General features: G+C 44.4%; 1 protein-coding gene across 1 annotated transcript; it reads right to left on the minus strand.

The window, feature by feature from the left end:
- Positions 1 to 4,791: 4,791 nt before the first annotated feature.
- On the minus strand, positions 4,792 to 7,892 carry LOC115104683 (brain-specific homeobox/POU domain protein 3-like). The gene is made up of 2 exons (XM_029626035.2): positions 7,575 to 7,892; positions 4,792 to 6,968 (listed from the first exon to the last, which is right to left on the minus strand). Exons 1-2 carry the CDS (start codon positions 7,692 to 7,694, stop codon positions 6,045 to 6,047), a joined length of 1,044 nt encoding a protein of 347 aa, XP_029481895.1. The 5' UTR covers positions 7,695 to 7,892; the 3' UTR covers positions 4,792 to 6,044.
- Between the last annotated feature and the right edge of the window lie 16,012 nt (positions 7,893 to 23,904).

The raw sequence follows: 23,904 nt of genomic DNA on the forward strand, positions 1-23,904 counted from the left end.
ACAAACACCGCTGTAGCTCGGCCACCTTCTACTGCAGATGCGAAAGGCCTACATTGCCGGATGTGGCGATTTGAGATGCTAAAGGCCTACATTGGCGAATGTGGTGATTTGAGATGCTAAAGGCCTACATTGGCGGATGTGGTGATTTGAGATGCTAAAGGCCTACATTGGCGGATGTGGTGATTTGAGATGCTAAAGGCCTACATTGCCGGATGTGGCGATTTGAGATGCTAAAGGCCTACATTGGCGGATGTGGTGATTTGAGATGCTAAAGGCCTACATTGGCGGATGTGGTGATTTGAGATGTGAAAGGCCTACATTTGCGGATGTGGTGATTTGAGATGTGAAAGGCCTACATTGGCGGATGTGGTGATTTGAGATGTGAAAGGCCTACATTGGCAGATGTGGTGATTTGAGATGCTAAAGGCCTACATTGGCAGATGTGGTGATTTGAGATGCTAAAGGCCTACATTGGCGGATGTGGTGATTTGAGATGTGAAAGGCCTACATTGCCGGATGTGGTGATTTGAGATGCGAAAGGCCTACATTGGCAGATGTGGTGATTTGAGATGTGAAAGGCCTACATTGGCGGATGTGGTGATTTGAGATGGGAAAGGCCTACATTGGCGGATGTGGTGATTTGAGATGCGAAAGGCCTACATTGGCGGATGTGGTGATTTGAGATGTGAAAGGCCTACATTGGCGGATGTGGTGATTTGAGATGCTAAAGGCCTACATTGGCGGAAAGGCCTACATTGGCAGATGTGGTGATTTGAGATGCGAAAGGCCTACATTGGCGGATGTGGTGATTTGAGATGTGAAAGGCCTACATTGGCGGATGTGGTGATTTGAGATGGGAAAGGCCTACATTGGCAGATGTGGTGATTTGAGATGTGAAAGGCCTACATTGGCGGATGTGGTGATTTGAGATGGGAAAGGCCTACATTGGCGGATGTGGTGATTTGAGATGGGAAAGGCCTACATTGGTAGATGTGGTGATTTGAGATGTGAAAGGCCTACATTGGCGGATGTGGTGATTTGAGATGCAGCTGAGGCAACAAAAAAATACTTTTCAATCTTCGATTCTAGTGTTTGAAAGCCTGTTAAGAATGCCTATAGAAATTAGGAATCCAAATACTAGTTTAATAACATTTCTAGTTGAGTTGCTTCGGTTATGGGTCACCAACCCAGTGGTGTTTTTGTTGTTGTTAGGGTGTAGATCACCTTTACTATTGCAGAGAGATTGTGGCTTCTATCAATGTAATTGTCTGTGTCATTTGCATGACCCATATATTTTTAAGTAAATACTGTATATATATCTATTTTATATATATATATATATATATATACATATGTTTTATATATATACACAGTACCAGTCCAAAACTTGGACACACCTACTCAATCAAGGGATTTTCTTAATTGTTTTACTATTTTCTACATTGTAGAATAATAGTGAAGACATCAAAACTATGAAGTAACACACATGGAATCCTTTAGTAACCCAAAAAGTGTTAAACAAATCATAATATATTTTATATTTGAGATTCTTCAAAGTAGCCACCCTTTGCTTTGATGACAGCTTTGCACACTCTTGGCATCCTCTCAACCAGCTTCATGAGCTAGTCACCTGGAATGCATTTCAATGAACTGTTTTGCCTTTGTGGAATTGTTCCCCTTGTTAATGCGTTTGAGCCAATCACTTGTGTAGTGACAAGATAGGGGTGGTATACAGAAAATAGCCCTATTTGGGCCAAGACCAAGTCCATATTATGGCAAAAAGAGCTCAAACAAGCAGTCCCATCATTACTTTAAGAAATGAAGGTCAGTCAATGCGGAACATTTCAAGAACTTTTCAAGTTTGGTTGCAAAAATCATCAAGCGCTATGATGAAACTGGCTCTCATGAGGACTGCCACAGGAAAGGAAGACCCACAGTTACCTATGCCACAGAGGATAAGTTCATTAGAGTTACCAGCCTCAGAAATGAAATCCCATATAAATTCTTCACAGAATTCAAGTAACAGACATCTCAACATCAATTGTTCAGAAGAAACTGCGTGAATCATGCCTTCATTGTCATATTGCTGCAAAGAAACAACTACTAAAGGACACCAATAATAAGAAGAGACTTGTTTGGGACAAGAAACACAAGAAATGGACATTAGACCTGTGGAAATCTTTCCTTTGGTCTGATGAGTCCAAATATGAGATTTGTGAGTCTTTGTGAGATGGAGAATAGCTGAACAAATGATATCTGCATGTGTGATTCCCACCGTGAAGCATGGAGGAGGAGGTGTGATGTGTGGGGGTGCTTTTCTGGTGACACTGTCAGTGATTTATTTCGAATTCAAGGCACACTTAACCAGCATGGCTTCCATATCATTCTGCAGCGATATGCAATCCCATATGGTTTGCACTTAGTGGGACTATCATTTATTTTTCAACAGGACAATGACCCAACACACCTCCAGGCTGTGTAAGGGCTATTTGACCAAGAAGGAAAGTGATGGAGTGCTGCATCAGATGACTTGGTCTCCACAATCACAATCACTCATCCACAATGGTTTGGGATGAGTTGGACCGCTGAGTGAAGGAAAGCAGCCAACAAGTGCTCAGAATATGTGGGAACTCCTTCAAGACTGTTGGAAAAGCATTCTTCATGAAGCTGGTTGAGAGAATGCCAAGAGTGTGCAAAGCTGTCATCAAGGTAAAGGGTGGCTACTTTGAAGAATCTCAAATATAAAATATATTATGATTTGTTCAATACTTTTTTGGTTACTACATGATTCCATATGTGCTATTTCATAGTGTGGATGTCTTCATTATTATCTTACAAAGTAGACAATTGTCAAAATAAAGAAAAACCCTTGAATGAGTACGTGTGTCCAAACTTTTGACTGGTACTGTATGTATGCATTTTTCATATATATGTTCCTTTATTATTTTCAGTAACCCTACCACCCTAATGGACAGCAACACTTAGGGGTCTACTTACAGTTTATACATACTATATACATTTTATAGACACGGTATATTTTACGTTAGTTATATTTTGTATGTTTTTAGTCCCAACCTTGAGCTCAAACAAGTAGTGATTTATTTATGACGTAAATTAACATGAAGCCTATGAGTTTTGGCATTAAGGTGAAATTCGATGTCCTATTGGCTTATCACTACTTTTAGCCTACATTATTATCTTATATATCAATAGATCGAGCCTACTGGTTAGGCCTTTTAGCCATCCATTTGTTGTATTTTAAGATATTAGACTACCAATGTGTTTTGTTTTGAATCATTATTTTCGTTGTCACATTTCCTCATTCTCCCCATTCTATTTCTAAGTCCTCAGTGGTAACCCTCCTGATGTGTCACATCAAGAAGTTCCGTCCCGCTAACAGTAGCACAGCACCATACCAATTCTATAGTCTAATGGTTGTATTGAGTTGCTCCGAGAGAAAAGGACCCGGGCGCGTGTTGGACAACACAAGGCGGCAGTCCATTCAGCGAGAGGAGATCTCCTTCTTAATAAACACATACAAAAATCAATAGTATCATAACAGCTGATATTTATTATTCATTAATAACGAGTTTTACAGGCCTGAAACCATCCTCTGAACACAAGGGAGAGCACTGGAACCCCTAACAATCTCTGGCCCCTATCGGACTTCGGCATCCGGTTGAACTAGTTTGGACACATCTGGATTATATACACACACCTGTCTATCTGGAAAGGAGGTGTCAAAAATAAATTATAAACTGGGTGGTTCGATCCCCGATCGCTGATTGGCTGACATCTGTGGTTTAACAGACCGTATAACACTGGTATGACAAAACGTTTATTTGTATTGCTCTAAATACGTTGGTAACCAGTTTATAATAGCAATAAGGCACTTCGTGGGTCTGTGATATATGGCCGATATACCACGGCTAAAAGATGTGTCCAAGGCACTCTGCGTAAAGAAATGCCCTTAGCCGTGGTATATTGGCCATATACCACACCCCTTCGTGCATTATTGCTTAATTAGAGGCTGATATTTATAATTTATTTATTTATTTATTAGCCAGATTATATTTACTTAAATTGTTGCAGTAATATTTAAATCCTCAGCATTCCTCTAAATGTAGTTTTGCTTCAGAGTGACACAGTCAAGTATTATCGGCCTAAATCATATGCATCAACGAATAACTTATCTCTTAAAAATATTTAATGGTGTCATCCACAGTTTACCTAAGTATTTGTTTTATGTTTGTAAATAATTAAAAGCGTATTTGGTCTGATGGCCTCCCGTTTTTTTTGTTATGAAATCCTTAAGGCCACAGTTTATGACAAGACTCGGTCTCATTTAAAGTTTTCTGAGGTGCGAGGAATAATAGTAACCATTTTTCAAAAGGTTCGAGTTTGTATTTTGCTTTTGGTACTAGGGAAAAGTGAAACGTAGGCAAATCATTTGGTAGTGATAATATTATAGGCCTAATCTAGACTCGATCATGTATTCCCTCCCCATTATGGCTAATTCTAAATGTTATTTCTCATTGAAACAAATCAATATAAACAAAATCAGAATGTATCATAATATATTAATCATTGTTCAATATCGAATGGAATCATTCATACGCTCAATTGATTTGATCATTGACGTAGTCTTCATCAAGTTCTGTCCACCACCAAAATCAGAAACAGATTTAAATTGTTCCACTCTAGAACTGATCCGTCAACCTCCCATCACGAGAGTGTTCTCTCATTTCAAAGCACCAGCTGCTTTCCATTCTAGCAGACGAACAGACATCGAGTGGAGATTGTTGATATGTTTACCCCAAAATAACTTATAGGAGAAGATGAGGTAAAACGTGCATGGTTTATTTTAGTTTCTGTCGCTTACACAGACACATTAAAGCACATATTCACAAATATACGTTGTTTTGTAAATAAATTCAGTTCAAATAAATAAATAGGTTAATAAAAATAAACCTAACTAAGTAAAATTGTGAAAATATAAATAAGTGAACAATTGCTCATGTTTAAAATATCTACAATGTGCATTGAACTCAGGGAATGCAATGTAACCATTATTTCCATCCATGGCCCAATAATGATAATAATAATAACACAAATGTTTTCGTTTCCATGTGAGGACAGAAAAGGGCAGTTTTACAACGTAATTATTCTAAATAATTTGATTGTCAAAGCATCATTGCAGTGAAATTAGTACAGACATACACCATGTTTAGCCGACATATCTGTGAGTCATCTAATTCAACCATAACTTTGTGGGAAAAAAACGAAAAACGAATAAACTATTATTTTTGTGTGTTTTATACTCATACAGTCCAAAATGACCATGAATGTGCCAACACTAGCGTAATGAGGTAGACACAGAGAAGTATACTGTGAATGTCCGCGTGTACGTGCGTTTGCCCGTGTGTATGCTCTCTTATTGCAATGCATTCAGATGGGTTTTTAGAACTATAAATTCACACATAACGCCCTATGAGTAAACCATGCAATGGATTACAGTAATACCCCCGTGTTACGGAGAGGCAACCATCTCTGAGACACATAATGATGACAACATTAAGCCCTAAGCATCTTCTGCAAACAACAATTTGACTATTAACATGTTTTTTAAATAACGAACTAGATGCGCTCTTCACACAAACAGGTGCAATGTATTCACAAAAATGTACAATGATAAATATAAAACAGTTATTCTGACTCAAGAGAATAATAACAAGTATTATTCGATTTCAATTTTTTTGTACAATAATTGCCATGAGTTAAGGGGTGGGTTTTCTCTTTTCCGACTCAAGAGTATGATGACTTCGATCTCCTGTTTCACTGTTATTGTATTCGTCGATATGTTGAGTTTTAAATGTCAAAAGTTATAGCCTACGTTTTGCCCCGGGGGATATTGGTTTTCAAGTCTTTATCCAATTCAAAGGAGCGAAGCGCATCTTGTCTGCCAGCCTCGATTGGCCACATTAGCCGTGTGCCTATTTGTTTCTGATTTGTCTATTCGATGAAAGTTTTGCTCTGCCTTTGGCCTAGTGTGTTGCAGAGAACTTCATCCTTTTCTGCTTTTGCCTTTGATTGCAAAACCACACCCTGACCACGTTCTTTTTGAGGTCCAGTTTCTCGGCTATCGCTGCAATCTTCTCTGACGAGGGCCTTGGCTGCACAGCGAAATATGCCTCTAAAGAGCGCTTCTCCGGAGCAGCGATGGAGGTGCGTTTTCTCTTCTTGTCTCCTCCGTTGAAAATCTCCGGCTTGGTCATTTTCTCCCGCTGCGCCCTCTCTGCCTCCTCCAGCCAAGCTTCCAGGATGGGTTTTAGGGCCACCATGTTATTATGAGACAAGGTGAGGGACTCGAACCGGCAAATCGTGCTCTGACTGAGGCAACCAACCCCGGGGATTTTAAGGTTCGCCAGGGCCGAGCCCACATCCGCCTGCGTCACCCCCAGCTTGATCCGCCTCTGCTTGAACCGCTCTGCGAAGGACTCCAGCTCCCTGGGGTCTGGCTCTGAGTCCCCCCCGCCGCCCAGTGAGGTGTGCGAACCCATGCTGTGGGGGTGCATGTTCATGGCCTGTTGGTGATGATGGTGGTGTTGCATGTGGTTGATTGCGGACATGTGGGCGTGCGGATGGGAGGCCGTGGAGCAGACGTCAGAGCCGGGCATTCCTCCCAGGGAGATGGACATGCCGGGGGTCAGGTGGTCCAGAAGGTCGCCATCCAGGCCCTGAGAGCCCTGGTGATGTGGGTGGTGGTGGTGGTGCGAGGTGAGCACGGATGGGTGATGGAGGTGGGCCGAGGACGAGGTGGGGGTACAGGTCATGCTGGTCATGGTGGTCATGGTGTGGTAAGTCGCGTCTGGCTTGTAAGGATGGCTCTTTGCGATATCCACCGCTGCCAGCGCTTCAGCCCTCTGCAGTAAAGTCTCATCAAAGCCGGCAAAGATGTTGCCCTGCAGCTGTGCGATGGAGAGGAGCAGGGGAAGCAGAGAGGAGACAGGTTATTAATGCTGCCCAAACAGGCAGTTTGTTTTAAAAATGGAAATGCATTACGCAAGAGGTTTGAAATGTTTACCTTTTGTGGAAAGACTATAAATTACATTATCCACAATGAGCAATTTATCATACATAATATCAAATCGTTAAGTTAATGTAATGTACCAATACATGACTATAAACCCAACTATTCATATGCCCAAATCCTCCACTGCACCATCACTTTTGATTATTCGTTAATAATGAATATTTCAATCCTCTTCAATAATTTCTCTGCGCCATGGAATGAGACGAATTTGACATGAGACTGACTGAAAACATTATATTAACAATACGATATTGACAATGCGTGGTTTTCGTGTAAATACAAATCATTTAGCTAGTTGTTTTACCCAATTCCACATGTTCTATTCTCCCCTCCAATTGATATTGATTATTGCATTGTTGGGTTTAGAGCTAGCAAGAAGGGCATTTCACTGTACTTGTGCACCTGGCATTAAAACGTTAAGGCTATGAGACTATACCTTTCATTCGTGATAATTGGATAATTTGAATGTCAAGTAACTCACCGAGTGAGTGGGCATGCATGCCCTCCGGATGGCCTCCGAGCTCGATTGAAGAGGCGTGTATTTCGGCTCGTGCAGTATGGGATGCATACTGAAAGGTTGTTTGCTGTTCATTGACATCATGATTGCAGAAGTTAGTAAGGGCCGTTTTCCGTTTCTCGTTTGGCTCCGTGTTGGTCCGTTGTCACTAGAAACGTCTCAAGATTAAACAAATTTATATAATTGTTGGTTGTTTGAGGGTGATGGTAGTGCTGCTAACGATGACAGGTTTAAACCTCCTGCCTGCTCCCCCTGTAGGTCTTTTTCTATCCGTTCGGACTCCTCCGCTTTTGGCTCTAGTATGGATGCTACCTAGCAGCCACCTAAAATATAACGCTGTGTTACTGGCCCCGCCCCAACGGTGGGTCATCACCCCCTCCTTTCCCCATTGTCTCCAAATGTTATTGGAAATTGTGTATTTAACCACGCCTCTTGAGTGAAAACCACCACCCACTCCGAGGCGATGATTGGAAGTTTGATTTTGACAGGTGCAATGGCTGGTTCTCAGAACGACAACACGCTTTGTGCAGATTGCTGTGCTTTCTATTGGATCCGTTGACATTTATTCGATGTCCTAATTTCTGTCATAACTTTGTAATAGGCTTTTTTTTCAATGAACATTCGATGGTCTAACGACATTTTTTTGCCTGTGCTGAAACAAAAAAACTCCAAAGTGATACCTGAAATTAAATATAAATAATAGCCAGCAGTGAAATAACTCCAGTGAACAGTGGATTCAGACAAGCTTCTGTTAAAAGTTCAATTATGAATTGATGGACGACCAAACAATAATCCTCCCTGACACCATTCCCTTTCTTTTCTAGCAATTAATACATACATTAATCATAGTTAATTTACTTTGTGGTGCAAACCACAGTATGGGATCCCCAATTAAAGAATAAACAGGTCAGAATGGATATGAAGTACAGGGAGGTTGATGAAATATGTACTGTTTTACCGCAGGTCAACAGAGCAAGTGCTGTCAATCACAGCCTATATCAGCCAGGCTGAGGAGATAGTGATGGAGATGGACCACCACTCTAGGCATGGTTCCCCATGCCCCTGTCTGCCCCACCCTGTTGGGCAGGGATCTCCTAGAAACCCCCATCACAGATGTGGGGCTGGGGGCTTTCTTCTTGACATTTTCTCTTATAAACATCATGTCAATGTTGAATAGTTATAGATTTTATAGAAAGTTCTGGTTCCAATGGGTTGAGCCACCCAAAAGGTACAAATTGGATGTCTCCATCCGCAACATTTCAAGCTAGCTTACACTCACCCCCTTTAAACCCACTGCACAGCGACCCCAGCTGTCAAGCTGAGCCCAACTGCTCATCCGAGTCACCACTGTTACAGAAGTCACACGCTGCTTGCTAAGCAAGTACCACTTCCTCCTGAGATGGCTCACACTGAAACCAGGACTTCTGCCCTGCTTGCAGGGTTGTATAGGTCTCTTTCTAAATGTGATCCGTTACAGTTACAAGTTACCTGTCCAAAATTGTATTCAGTAACTTTACTTTTGTATTACCCAAACTCAGTAACATAATCTGATTACTTTCAGTTACTTTTAGATTACTTTCTTACTAAGAGTCATTAGAATATAAAAATACTTTAAAGTACTACTCAAGTAGTTTTTTTGGGGTATCTGTACTTTAATTTACTATTTACATTTTTGCCAACTTTTACTTTTACTTCACTACCATTACTAAAGAAAATAATGTACTTTTTACTCCATACATTTACTCGTTACATGTTGGCAGGAAAATGGTCCAATTCACACACTTATCAAGAGAACATCCCTGGTCATCTCTGCTGCCTCTGTTCTGGCGGACTCACTAAACACAAATGCTTTGCTTGTAAATTATGTCTGAGTGTTGGAGTGTGCCTCTGGCTATCTGTCTAAAAAAAGAAGACAATTCTGCTGTCTGGTTTGCTTAATATGAGTCATTTGAAATGGTTTATACTTTTTACTTTTGATACTTAAGTACATTTTAGCACTTTCATTTACTTTTGATACTTATGTATATTTAAAACCAAATACTTTTAGACTTTTACTCAAGTAATATTTTACTGGGTGACTTTCCCTTTTACTTGAGTCATTTCCTATTACTTTTACTCAAGTATGACAATTGAGTACTTTTTCCACCACTGATAATAATGAATATTAACAATTGAATGACATCTATTTTATATTTGACATATCTGGTCATATATTGATGTTGCATTTAACTTCATGGGTTAGGTATGTTTCTAACCCATGGGTTAGGTATGTTTCTAACCCATGGGTTAGGTATGTTTCTAACCCATGGGTTAGGTATGTTTCTAACCCATGGGTTAGGTATGTTTCTAACCCATGGGTTAGGTATGTTTCTAACCCATGGGTTAGGTATGTTTCTAACCCATGGGTTAGGTATGTTTCTAACCCATGGGTTAGGTATGTTTCTAACCCATTGCTTTCTCCTTCAATACAGATAACAATACGATTAGGAAATCTGTACAATTAAAACCAACGTCTGTCACATTTACAGTCATTACAATTGATTCAATACCCCTTGATCTTCAACAATATGACTTGGAAACATTGATTAGAAAAATTATTTTACATGAAGATAACCGCAAACCTAAGGACTTATTAGCCTACTCTGTTGTTTATGTTTTTGTTGTCATGGAGGACTGATTGGGCCAATCCGATCAAAGCAATGTTGATATTATCGCCGGCCTATTGTGTACGTTTTTCTTGGTGACACTTTCATATCTCGATAATTTCAGCTGTTGAAGTCTAGCCTATTAAAAGTGTACAAGTTTGAGCAGGCATGTTAGGCCAGTGGAACAAATACTGAATCAGCCCAAATTGGATTGAGCAATTAAAAGCCCTACTCGTGGTCTTTTGAAATTAAACTTGTTTTTGACAGTATGTGGAGCACAACACCACAGAGTTTAGAAGAGAGGAATTCCCTCAAACTTGTATTCCGTGTAGGCTGGGATCCACACTATGCAGCAACACATTTTTCACTGGCTGTGCACGGGTCGCAAAAACAATGATTGATAGGCAATGATTGATAGGCACTTCTTTAATGAAATTGTTGGGTTACATAGGCTACATTTATACATTTGTAAACAGCCATTCACAACATCCACAATCCGTAAAGGCTTGTATAATTGAGAGAGCCGCAGTGTGATTCACATCAATGCTATGTAGATATCAATAAAAGGTCAGGTGATATCTGTATCTCCTGTATGCTACAACATTGCTGTCGCCCTTACCTGCAATCTTTAATGCCGTCCATGCCATCCCTAGGAGGGGTGCGTCACTTGAGTGGGTTGAGTCACTGACGTAGTCTTCCTGTCTGAGTTGGCGCCCCCCCTTGGGTTGTGCCGTGGCGGAGATCTTTGTGGGCTATACTCGGCCTTGTCTCAGGATGGTAAGTTGGTGGTTGAAGATATCCCTCTAGTGGTGTGGGGGCTGTGCTTTGGCAAAGTGGGTGGGGTTATATCCTGCCTGTTTGGCCCTGTCCGGGGGTATCATCGGATGGGGCCACAGTGTCTCCTGGCTCCTCCTGTCTCAGCCTCCAGTATTTATGCTGCAGTAGTTTATGTGTCGGGGGGATAGGGTCAGTCTGTTATACAGTGGGGCAAAAAAGTATTTAGTCAGCCACAAATTGTGCAAGTTCTCCCACTTAAAAAGATGAGAGAGGCCTGTAATTTTCATCATAGGTACACTTCAACTATGACAGACAAAATTAGAAAAAAAATCCAGAAAATCACATTGTAGGATTTTTAATGAATTTATTTGCAAATTATGGGGGAAAATAAGTATTTGGTCAATAACAAAAGTTTATCTCAATACTTTGTTATGGCAATGACAGAGGTCAATCGTTTTTTGTAAGTCTTCACAAGGTTTTCACACACTGTTGCTCGTATTTTGGCCCATTCCTCCTTGCAGATCTCCTCTAGAGCAGTGATGTTTTGGGGCTGTTGCTGGGCAACACGGACTTTCAACTCCCTCCAAAGATTTTCTATGGGGTTGAGATCTGGAGACTGGCTAGGCCACTCCAGGACCTTGAAATGCTTCTTATGAAGCCACTCCTTCGTTGCCCAGGTGGTGTGTTTGGGATCATTGTCATGCTGAAAGACCCAGCCACGTTTCATCTTCAATGCCCTTGCTGATGGAAGAAGGTTTTCACTCAAAATCTCACGATACATGGCCCAATTAATTCTTTCCTTTACACAGATCAGTCGTCCAGGTCCCTTTGCAGAAAAACACTGCTAGCACACATGACCGGCCTCCTGAAGGGTCTTACCAGTCATCGCCATGTGAAAAGGTAGCTATTTGCTGCCGCAAGTAGGGACACTACAGGCTGAGGAGTACGTTTCACACATCCACATGTGCTAAATTCACCCCTCAAACTGTAGAGCCGAGTCACGGCACCATTGTTACCGGATATCAAGTTCATACAGAACATTTCAAGCTAGCTGTGGAGTGAGCTTATGGTACATTCTTAACTCTCTTACTTTTGCATAGAAATTAAATGCTGAAATGGTAGTTTACAGTAATTGTAGTTACAGTTAGTGAAACAAGTGTCACAAAGTGCCATTTGATTCCAGGTACCAGTAGTGAAAGTGCAACAAGAAGTGTTACTATATTATTATAAATCAGCGTTGAAGCTTTATCAGGGTGTTGAGATAGCATGGTCGCTCAAACTGGGGATCTGAAACCCCAGGCGTGTTTTGTGTGTTCTCTCTCTCTCTCTCTCTCTCTCTCTCTCTCTCTCTCTCTCTCTCTCTCTGTGTGTGTGTGTGCGTGTGTGCGTGTATCTGTGCATGCATGTGTGTGGCAGTGAGATACAGAGGGAACTGTGAAACCCAAGCCCTGTCAAAGCGGAGGCCCCACAATAGGCGAAGGAGTCTTGTTGACTTTGAGTCAGAAACAGAAACCTGAGCATGATGATGGTGTCGGGGTGCAGCAGGCTCAGGCTGCAGCCATTATTCCCCAGCAAACGCCTGGCTCTCCTCTCCTCAGTGGCAGGACCGCGGCACCCTCTCATCAAATATACATCAGCTCAACTGGGAGAGGCACTCCTCTGGGACAAACAGACAGATACTGTAGGCAGTGGACCGTGGGCTGCAGATGTAGCGGAGCAGACAGACGGACAGGGAGAGAGGGATAGACTGATGGACAATCAGAGAGAGAGAGTGACATAAAAGACAGAGAAACACAGTAAATTAAAAGATAAATTGATTGTCATAAAGGAGCAGAGAAACAGGCATGCAGACAAGCAAACAGAAGAGACATACAGAAAGACACAGACATAGAGAGACAGACAGACAGACAGACAGACAGACAGACAGACAGACAGACAGACAGACAGACAGACAGACAGACAGACAGACAGACAGACAGACAGACAGACAGAAGAAAAGAAACAGTCATGCAGACAAGCAAACAGAAGAGACACAGAAAGACACAGACAGAGAGAGAGAGAGAGAGAGAGAGACAGACAGACAGACAGACAGACAGACAGACAGACAGACAGACAGACAGACAGACAGACAGACAGACAGACAGACAGAAAAAAAACTACACAAGAATGTGCACATTTAGAGTACCAGTCAAAAGTTTGGACACACCTACTTACTCAAGGTTTTTCTTTATTTTTTAAAACTATTTTCTACATTGTAGAATAATAGTGAAGGCATCAAAACTATGAAATAATACATATGGAATCATGTAGTAACCAAAGAAGTTTTAAAACATTTAAATTTTTTATTTTAGATTCTTCAAAGTAGCCACCCTTTGCCTTGAATACAGCTTTACATAACAGTCTTGAAGGAGTTCCCACATATGCTGAGCACTTGTTGTCTGCTTTTCATTCACTTTGCGGTCCAACTAATCCTTAGCCATCTCAATTGGGTTGAGGTCGGGTGATTGTGGAGTCCAGGTCATCTGATGCAGCACTCCATCACTCTCCTTCTTGGTCAAATAGCCCTTACACAGCCTGGAGGTGTGTTGAGTCATTGTCCTGTTGAAAAACAAATGATAGTCCCTGTCACCACTTCCACCAAAGTCGTTTCCTCTCCTTGTTCGGGTGGCGTTCGGCGCTAGGCGTCACCAGTCTTCTAGGCATCCGGCTAATACCTAGTTCTACTCTCCTGCGAGGAGCGCGTCCAGGAGCAAGCAGCGATAATCCACCATTTCGGCGCCGCCATGGACCGCGTTATCCAAACCATGGACCGCTGGGAGAGACATGGAGTTCCTCCAGCACCTCCCCCAGCACAACCAGGGTCTCCACTACTCGCCTCCCCTTCACCCGGTCCAAGTGGAATTTGTCTAGCCCTTCCCCGGGAGTACGACAGGACGGCTGCACGCTGCCAGGGTTTCCTATTGCAGCTAGAGCTCTACCTGGCAACCGTCCACCCGGCTCCTTCGGGCCATGAGAGGGTGTCCGCCCTCGTCTCGTGTCTCTCAGGGAAAGCCCTGGAGTGGGCCAACGCCGTGTGGGGAGAAGGAGACGCGGCGCTGGACCATTTCGAGGATTTCATCTGCCGTTTCCGGGCAGCCTTCGACCACCCGCCCGATGGTAGAGTGGCGGGTGAACGTCTCTACCACCTGAGGCAGGGGACAAGGAGCATCCAGGAGTTCGCCATGGAATTCTGACCCTGGCCGCCGGCGCGGGATGGAGCGACAGGGCCCTGATCGACCACTATCGCTGCAGTTTGCGGGAAAAAGTCTGTTGGGAGTTGGCCTGCAGGGACACCACCCTCACCTTCGGCCAGCTGGTGGACCTGTCTATTTGGTTGGATAACCTGCTGGCTACCCGCGGAAGTCCAGAGCGGGGTCTGTCGGATCAATACCCCAGCACCACCTCTCCAATGTCCATGGAGCTGGGAGGTGCTGTGCGCAGGGAGACCGGAGGAGGTTCCGTCTCGTGCACCATCTGTGACCGCAGAGGTCACATTGCTGGTCAGTGCCGGGTTGGTTCCTCTGGGGATCGAGGCAGTAGGCAGGGAACTCTGGTGTCCCCCCCATTCTCACCCAGAGCCCTCTGTTGCACACATGTTTTTGTATGTCACTTTTCCTGAGTTTTCCCCGCATTCCCATTATAAGGCGCTCGTCAATTCAGGTGCGGCTGGGAACTTTACAGACAAATTGTTCGCCCTTAGTTTAGAGATCCCCATTGTTCCCGTGGGTTTGACCTTCCCGTTCACGCATTAGAAGGTCGACCCTTAGGGTCAGGGTTGATTAGGGAGGCCACCGCTCCCCTGGGCATGGTGATGCAGGGGGATGACAAGGAGAGAATAAGTCTCTTTCTTATTGACTCTCCTGCGTTTCCCATTGTACTAGGCCTACCCTGGTTACCCAGTCACGACCACACTGTTTGGTGGCAACAGAGGGCTCTCACGGGGTGGTCGCGAGAGTGCTCGGGTAGATGTCTAGGGGTTTCCGGTGCTACTACGGTGGATAGTCATCTCCTGGTAGACACCGCACTTCACAGGAGTCACGTGTATCCCCTGTCACAGGCGGAGATGGCGGCTATGGAAACATATGTTTCCGAATCCCTACGTCAGGGGTATATTCGGTCCTCCACTTTACCCGCCTCCTCAAGTTTCTTTTTTGTGAAGAAGAAGGAGGGAGGTCTGCGCCCGTGTATTGACTATCGAGGTCTTAACCAGATCACTGTTAGGTACAGTTACCCGCTACATCTCATAGCCACAGTAATTGAGTCAATGCACGGGGCGTGCATCTTCACCAAACTAGATCTCAGGAGTGATTACAACCTGGTGCGTATCCGGGAGGGAGACGAGTGAAAGACGGCTTTCAGTACTACCTCAGGGCATTTTGAGTACCTCGTCATGCCGTACGGGTAGATGAATGCTCCATCAGTCTTCCAAGCCTTTGTAGACGAGATTTTCAGGGACCTGCATGGGCAGGGTGTAGTGGTGTATATTGATGACATTCTGATATACTCCGCTGCATTTGCCGAGCATGTGTCTTTGGTGCGCAAAGGTGCTTGGTCGACTGTTGGAGTATGACCTGTATGTCAAGGCTGAGAAATGCCTGTTCTTCCAACAGTCCGTCTCCTTCCTAGGGTACCGCATTTCCACCTCAGGGGTGGAGATGGAGAGTGACTGCATTTCAGCCGAGCGTAAATGGCCGACTCCCACCACGGTAAAGCAGGTGCAGTGGTTTCTAGGGTTTGCCAATTACTACCGGAGGTTTATCCGGTGTTTTGGTCAGGTGGCGGCTCCCATTACCTCACTGCTGAAGGGGGGACCGGTACGTTTGCAGTGGTCGGCTGAGGCGGACAGGGCTTTTGGTCACCTGACGGCTCTGTTTACCTCAGCTCCCGTGCTGGCTCATCCAGATACCTCTTTGGCGTTCATAGTGGAGGTGCACGCGTCCGAGGCTGGGATAGGAGCCATGCTCTCTCAGTGCTCGGGTACGCCACCAAAGCTCTGCCCCTGTACCTTCTTCTTGAGGAAGCTCAGCCCGGCGGAGCGAATCTATGATGTGGGGGACGGGAGCTGTTGGCTGTCGTAAAGGCCGTGAAGGGGTGGAGACATTAGCTTGAGGGGGCTCAACACTTTTCTCATCTGGCCTGACCACCGCAATCTGGAGTACATCCGGGCGGCGAGGAGACAGAACCCTCACCAGGCAATGTGGGCCATGTTTTTCACCCGTTTTGTTTTCACCCTCTCTTACAGACCAGGTTACCAGAACGCCAAGGCAGACACACTGTCCCGGCTGTATGACAGAGAGGAGCAGCCCATGGATCCCATCCCCATTCTCCCGGTATCCTGCCTGGTGGCACCGATAGTGTGGGAGCTGGACGTGGACAAAGCCCACTCCCCTCCAGTGTCCCGATGGGCGTCTGTACATTCCGTCTGCTGTCTGTGCCCGGCTGACCCTCCTCTGATCATCCAGGCATCGGTCGGACGGTGCGCTGTCTGAGTGGGAAGTACTGGTGGCCCACTTTGGCTAAGGACATGAGGGTGTATGTTTCCTCCTGCTTGGTGTGCACCCAGTGTAAAGCTCCTGGGCACCTGCCCAGAGGTAAGCTCCACCCCTTACCCATTCCACAACGGCCGTGGTTGCACCTGTCAGTGGATTTCCTTACGGATCTTCCGACATAGGGTCTGATCGGGGTCTCCAGTTTACTTCAAGGGTCTGGAGGGTGTTCATGGAACATTTGGAGTCTCGATCAGCCTTTTCTCAGGTTTTCACCCCGCGAGTAACGGATAGGTGGAGAGAGTGAACCAGGATGTGTGTAGGTTTCTGAGGTCTTATTGCCAGGACCGGCCAGGGGAGTGGGCGGTGTTCGTGCCCTGGGCAGAGATGGCCCAGAACTCGCTCCGCCACTCCTCCACTAACCTCTCCCCCTTCCAGTGCGTACTGGGGTATCAGCCAGTTCTGGCTCCTTGGCAACAGAGTCAGACCGAGGCTCCTGCGGTGGCCGACTGGTTTCGGCGCGCAGAGGAGACATGGGACGCCGCCCATGTTCACCTTCAGCGCCGTGCTTCGCCAGAAAGCCAGCTCAGACCGTCACCATAGTGAGGCCGCGGTGTTCGCACAAGGGGACTGGGTCTGGCTCTTGACCCGAAACCTGCCCCTCCGCCTACCCTGCCGGAAGCTCGGTCCGCGGTTTCTGTGGCCATTTAAAGTCCTCAGGAGACTGAATGAGGTGAGTTACAGGTTACAGCTTCCCCCTGATTACTGTATTAACCCCTCGTTCCATGTGACGTTCGGGCGAGGGGCCTTCAGTACCTTGTGAACTGGGAGAGGTATGGTCCGGAGGAGAGATGCTGGGTTCTGGTGGAGGACGTGTTGGACCCTTCAACGCTGCGGGAGTTCCACCATCTCCGTCCGGATCGCCCTGCTCCACGCCCTCCGGGTCCATCATTTATGTCCAAATACCTCCTTTTTGATTGCGCATTTAGTACACAATCCAAAGTCACGAGGCGCGGGAAAGTCCAGGCGAAAGTCCCACCTCTGCTATCTTCTGTATAACACCCCTATCTTGTCACAACACAACTGGAGGAAATTGAAATGCATTCCAGGTGACTACCTCATGAAGCTGGTTGAGAGATGCCAAGAGCGTGCAAAGCTGTCATCAAGGCAAAGGGTGGCTACTTTGAAGAATCTCAAATACAAAATCTATTTTGATTTGTTTAACACTTGTTTTGGTTCCATATGTGTTATTTCATAGTTTGATGTCTTCACTATTATTCTACAATGTAGAAAATAGCAAAAAATAAATGCAAATCCTTGAATGAGTAGGTTTGTCCAAACTTTTGACTGGTACTGTATTTGTATTCATTATGGATCCCCATTAGCTGCTGCCAAGTCATCCGCTACTCTTCCTGGTGTACAGCGAAATTGAGGCAGTTTGTACAATTTTAAAAACATTACAATACATTCACAGATTTCACAGCACACTGTGTGCACTCAGGCTCCTACTCCACCTCTACCACATATATACAGTACAAAATCCATGTGTGCTTGTGTGTATAGTGTGTATGTTATCGTGTGTGTGTGTATGCATGTGTCTGTGCCTATGTTTGTGTAGCTTCACAGTCCCCGCTGTTCCATAAGGTGCATTTTTATCAGTTTTTTAAATCTAAATTTACTGCTAGCATTAGCTACTTGATGTGGAATAAAGTTCCATGTAGTCATGGCTCTATGTAGTACTGTGTGCCTCCCATAGTCTGCTCTGGACAAGGGGACTGTGAAGAGACCTCTTGTGGCATGTGTTGTGGGGTATGCATGGGTGTCCGAGCTGTGTGCCAGTAGTTCAAACAGACAGCTCGGTGCATTCAACATATAAAAACCTCTCAATAATACAAGTAGTGAAGAAGTCAATCTCTCCTCCACTTTCAGCCAGGAGAGATTAACATGCATATCATTAATATTAGCTCTCTATGTACATCCAAGGGCCAGCCGTGCTGCCCTGTTCTGAGCCAATTGCAATTTTCCTAAGTCCCTTTTTCTGGCACCTGACCATATGACTGAACAGTAGTCCAGGTCCGACAAAACTAGGGTCTGTATGACCTGCATTGTTCATAGTGCTGTTAAGAAGGTAGAGCAGCGCTTTATTATGGACAGACTTCTTCCCATTTTAGCTACTATTGTATCAATATGTTCTGACCATGACAGTTTACCTTCCAGGGTTAATCCAATCACTTTGTTCACCTCAACTTGCTCAATTTCCACATGATTTATTGCCAGATTTAGTTGAGGTTTAGGGTTTAGTGAATGATTTGTCCCAAATACAATGCAGAAATATTTAGGACTAACTTATTCCTTGCCACCCATTCTGAAACTAACTGCAAATCAAATCAGCTCTTTGTTAAGTGTTGCTGTCATTTCAGTTGCTGTGGTAGCTGAAGTATATAGTGTTGAGTCATCCGCATACCTAGACAAACTGGCTTTACTCAAAACCAGTGGCATGTCTTTTGTAAAGATTGAAAAAAGTAAGCTGCCCTGGGGAATTCCTGATTCTACCTGGATTATGTTGGAAATGCTTCCATTAAAGAACACCCTCTGTGTTCTGTTAGACAGGTAACTTGTTATCCACAATATATCAGGGGGTGTAAAGCCATAACACATGTGCTTTTTCCAGCAGCAGACTATGATCGATAATGTCAAATGCCGCACTGAAGTCTAACAAAACAGCCCCCACAATCTTTTTATCATCAATTTCTCTCAGTCAATCATCAGTCATTTGTATAAGTGCTGTGCTTATTGAATGTCCTTCCCTATAAGCACGCTGAAAGATTGTTGTCAATTTATTTACTGTAAAATTGCATTGTATCTGGTCAAACACAATTTTTCCCAGAAGTTTACTAAGGGTTGGTAACAGGCTGATTGGTAGGCTATTTGAGGCTATTTGAGCCAGTAAAGGGGGCTACTATTTTTAGGTAGCGGAATTACTTTTGCTTCCCTTCAAGCCTGAGGGCACACACTTTCTAGTAGGCTTAAATTGAAAATATGGCAAATAGGAGTGGCAATATCTTGACTGTATAAATAACCCTTCTAACACCCATCACCTCTCAGCCCCACTGTCAACATCAGAGTGGCAGAGCTCAACACACTGTCACTGATGTTTGGGCAAATAACCCTGAGGAGGTGGTTGACTGGTGCTAATTGAGTGTTTTCATCTATTAATTCTGGGGCTGGGAATTCTTTGTTTTGACAGCATGGTGGTTCCATGCCCAAAGGAATGTATCTGTGGATTGGAGATTTATCTCTGCACAGTGTGTGTGTGTGTGTGTGTGTGTGTGTGTGTGTGTGTGTGTGTGTGTGTGTGTGTGTGTGTGTGTGTGTGTGTGTGTGTGTGTGTGTGTGTGTGTGTGTGTGTGTGTGTGTGTGTGTGTGTGTGTGTGTGTGTGTGTGTGTGTGTGTGTGTGTGTGTGTGTGTGTGTGTGTGTGTGTGTGTGTGTGTGTGTGTGTGTGTGTGTGTGTGTGTGTGTGTGTGTGTGTGTGTGTGTGTGTGTGTGTGTGTGTGTGTGTGTGTGTGTGTGTGTGTGTGTGTGTGTGTGTGTGTGTGTGTGTGTGTGTGTGTGTGTGTGTGTGTGTGTGTGTGTGTGTGTGTGTGTGTGTGTGTGTGTGTGTGTGTGTGTGTGTGTGTGTGTGTGTGTGTGTGTGTGTGTGTGTGTGTGTGTGTGTGTGTGTGTGTGTGTGTGTGTGTGTGTGTGTGTGTGTGTGTGTGTGTGTGTGTGTGTGTGTGTGTGTGTGTGTGCGCGCGTGTGTGTGTGTGCGCGCGTGGACAGAGAGAGGGGGAGAGCTCTGTTCTACTCTGTGCTGTTCCTGGTTCTGACTCACACTGCTCTGGCATCTGCCTAAAATACCTAAGTGTTTCTTAATGGGCTCTTAGTATTTTGTCAGCTCACTGTCTCTCTGCCCATTCTCTCTCTCCCTCCCTCCTTCATTGCTTTCACATAGCATAACCACTACAATAACAGTATATTTACTTCCATTTTCATTCTGTTAGCATTTTTTTCTGAAGTATGACCACTATTTTCTAGGGAGTTTTTCCTAGCCACCGTGCTTCTACACCTGCATTGCTTGCTGTTTGGGGTTTTAGGCTGGGTTTCTGTACAGCACATTGAGATATCAGCTGATGTAAGAAGGGCTATATAAATCAATTTGATTTACTATTTTTTCAGCCATCATTTCATTCCATAATGGTTGTTTGTGTGTCTGTGTGTATGTGCGTGTGTGTATTTGTATGTGTATATGTGTGTGTGTGCGCATGTGGTTATAGTATGACAGGAGAAGGGGGGGGGGTGCAGAGAGGGGCAATACGGCAGCAAAGCTCTCAGCAATGGAGTAAAGACATCGCCACAAGTACATATTTCTTTTACTTTGAGCAAATGGACAAACTCAAAAAGAGCACACACATATACACACTGACACACTCTCACACACATACCTCTCTTCCCTTTAAACTCCTCCATCTCATTACTTCCCTTTTCATTCTTGTCCCTCTTTCCCCCCTCTTCTTGAAGCAGGCTTAATTATTGATAGTGTATGAAATCTAACGTTGTAGATTGTGACCATTCACCAAATCGGCAGGATCACGTGAGGGGGCTGCTGAGGGGAAGGGGGTGTCTAACCACGCTCTTTAATGTAATTGCCTTTAGGGTTCCTGGTAAATATTTTATTGACTGCCAGCACAAATTAATGACACAAAGATTGAAGGAGGCTATTCTTCTCTCCCAGAGCAGAGGGAGGTAGAGAAGAGGGAGTGATCCTGTGTATTTGACTTGGCTCCGCAGGTATCGAAGTTGGGCAGCAGGTGCCCCCCGCCCCACTAGGGCTGGTCTCCATGGACAGGCATGTTGGAGATGGGATGGGTGAATGAGGGAGGGGTGTGGAGGTGGGGGGGATTGGTGCAGGTATACATTTAGGGGAGGGAAAAGCGTGCCACTGTGATGCAGAGTTGGGATGGGAGTGAGCGGTTTGGTGTTTTGGTCGTAGCCAGTGAGGCTGAAGTACTTTTTGCTTAAGCGATTGTGGTGAGTGGTGAAGTCGGGTAGGGGAAGATTGACAGAAATAGGTATTAGTGGAGGGTGTATGGGGGGTCATAAAGCACCCCTTGCCCTAACACGGGACAGGGCTGTACACTGGAACGGAACGGTTAACATGGAAACGTCATTACAAAAAGGTTTGGGGGCGAAAGAGCACTGAAATATTCATGAAGTCAGATCTGTAAGCCGACCTGGACAGGATGTACATGCAGTTACAGTATTGGTAGTGTTTTAGTGAAGCAGGATGTTTTAAAGCGCTGGGGAACACAGGAGGGATTCAGGGACATGTCTCACTGGACAGGTCCGCTGTTCTCTCCATTAACCCATCTTCCATCTAACACAGCTGTGTCAAACGTATGGCCCGCTAGGGGGTCCAATCCCGCCACAGTAGTTTGAGTAATTAAAAATAATCTCTCTATTTAAAGTGCATTCGGAAAGTATTCAGACCCCTTGACTTTTTCCACATTTTGTTACGTTACAGCTTTATTCTGAAATATATATATATTTTAAATTCCCCTCATCAATCTACACACCAAACTGCATAATGACAAAGCAAAAACTCCCCTGGGGGACCCCTGTGTTAAGAGTCAATGTGGAGGAGGTGTTGTTGCCAATTCTCACAGCCTGTGGTCTGCCCATCAGGACCCTGCCTCTGGGACCCTGAAACCTGGTCATCAGAGCTCCCCATTCTGTTGTGGACCACCCGTGAGAGACTATGAAAGAGTGGAACTGGAACAGGGTTCAGACCATGAGAGGGACAGATATACTGAGTCCCAACACCCTAGAACCTGTCAGAAATATATACAGTGCATTTAGAAAGTATTCAGACCCCTTGACTTTTCCACATTTTGTTACGTTACAGCCTTATACTAAAATGTATCAATTACTTTTTTTCCCTCATCGATCTACACACAATACCCCAGGATGACAAAGCAAAAAAAGTTATTTTTTAATGCTTGCAAATGTATTAAAAATATCAAATGTAATTATCACATTTGCATAAGTATTCAGACCCTTTACTCAGTACTTTGTTGAAGCACATTTGGCAGTGGTTACAACCTCGAGCCTTCTTCGGTATGACGCTACAAGCTTGGCATACCTGTATTTGGGAAGTTTCTCCCATTCTTCTCTATAGATCCTCTCAAGCTCTGTCAGGATGGATGGGGAGCGTCGCTGCACAGCTATTTTCAAGTGTCTCCACATATGTTCGATCGGGTTCAAGTTCGAGCTCTGGCTGGACCACTCAAGGACATTCAGAGACTTGTCCAGAAGCCACTCATGCGTTGTCTTGGCTGTGAGCTTAGGGTCATTGTCCTGTTGGAAGGTAAACCTTCACCCCAGTCTGAGGTCCTGTGCACTCTGGAGCAGGTTTTCATCAAGGATCTCTCTGTACTTTGCTCTGTTCATCTTTCCATCAATCCTGACTAGTCTCTCTGTCCCTGCCGATCGGTGGAGTGCTGCAGAGATGGTTGTCCATCTGGAAGGTTCTCCACAGAGGAGCTCTGGAGCTCTGTCAGAGTTACCATTCAAATAAATTACTGTAAAAATCAAACTCATTAAATCACACATGCAAGATAGCAAATTAAAGCTACACTTGTTGTGAATCCAGCCAACATGTCAGATTTCAAAAAGGCTGTTTGTGTCCCATAAACATCACAAATGGTCCTTTTGTTCGATTAATTCCGTCGATATATATCCAAAATTTTCATTTGTTTGGCGTGTTTGATCCAGAAAAACACCGGTTCCAACTTGCGCAACGTGACTACAAAATATCTCAAAAGTTACCTGTAAACTTTGCCAAAACATTTCAAACTACTTTTGTAATACAACTTTAGGTATTTTTTTACGTAAATAATCGATCAATTTGAAGAAGGGATGATCTGTGTTCAATACAGGAGGACAACAAACTGTAGCTAGCTTTCTGGTCACGCGTCTCTATCTAACAGTATACTTCAAGTGACCCTCGTTCAAGATGGCCGTAGTTCTTCATTACACAAAGGAACAACCTCAATCAAATTCTAAAGACTGTTGACATCCAGTGGAAGCGATAGGAACTGCAAGAAGATCCCTTGGAAATCTGGATAATATGCATATCTTTTCTTCAGGGGATGAGGAGCAGGCAGTTGAATTTGGGCATGCATTTCATCCGGACGTGAAAATACTGCCCCCTGTCACCAAGAAGTTAAGGGAGCTCCCAAATTAAGTAAGGCCTGGCCATTTTGTTTGCTTTTAACCCTACGTCTTACCACACACGCAAGCACCCACA

The sequence above is a fragment of the Oncorhynchus nerka genome, linkage group LG22, assembly GCF_034236695.1.
Source record: "Oncorhynchus nerka isolate Pitt River linkage group LG22, Oner_Uvic_2.0, whole genome shotgun sequence".
Lineage (NCBI taxonomy): Eukaryota > Metazoa > Chordata > Actinopteri > Salmoniformes > Salmonidae > Oncorhynchus > Oncorhynchus nerka.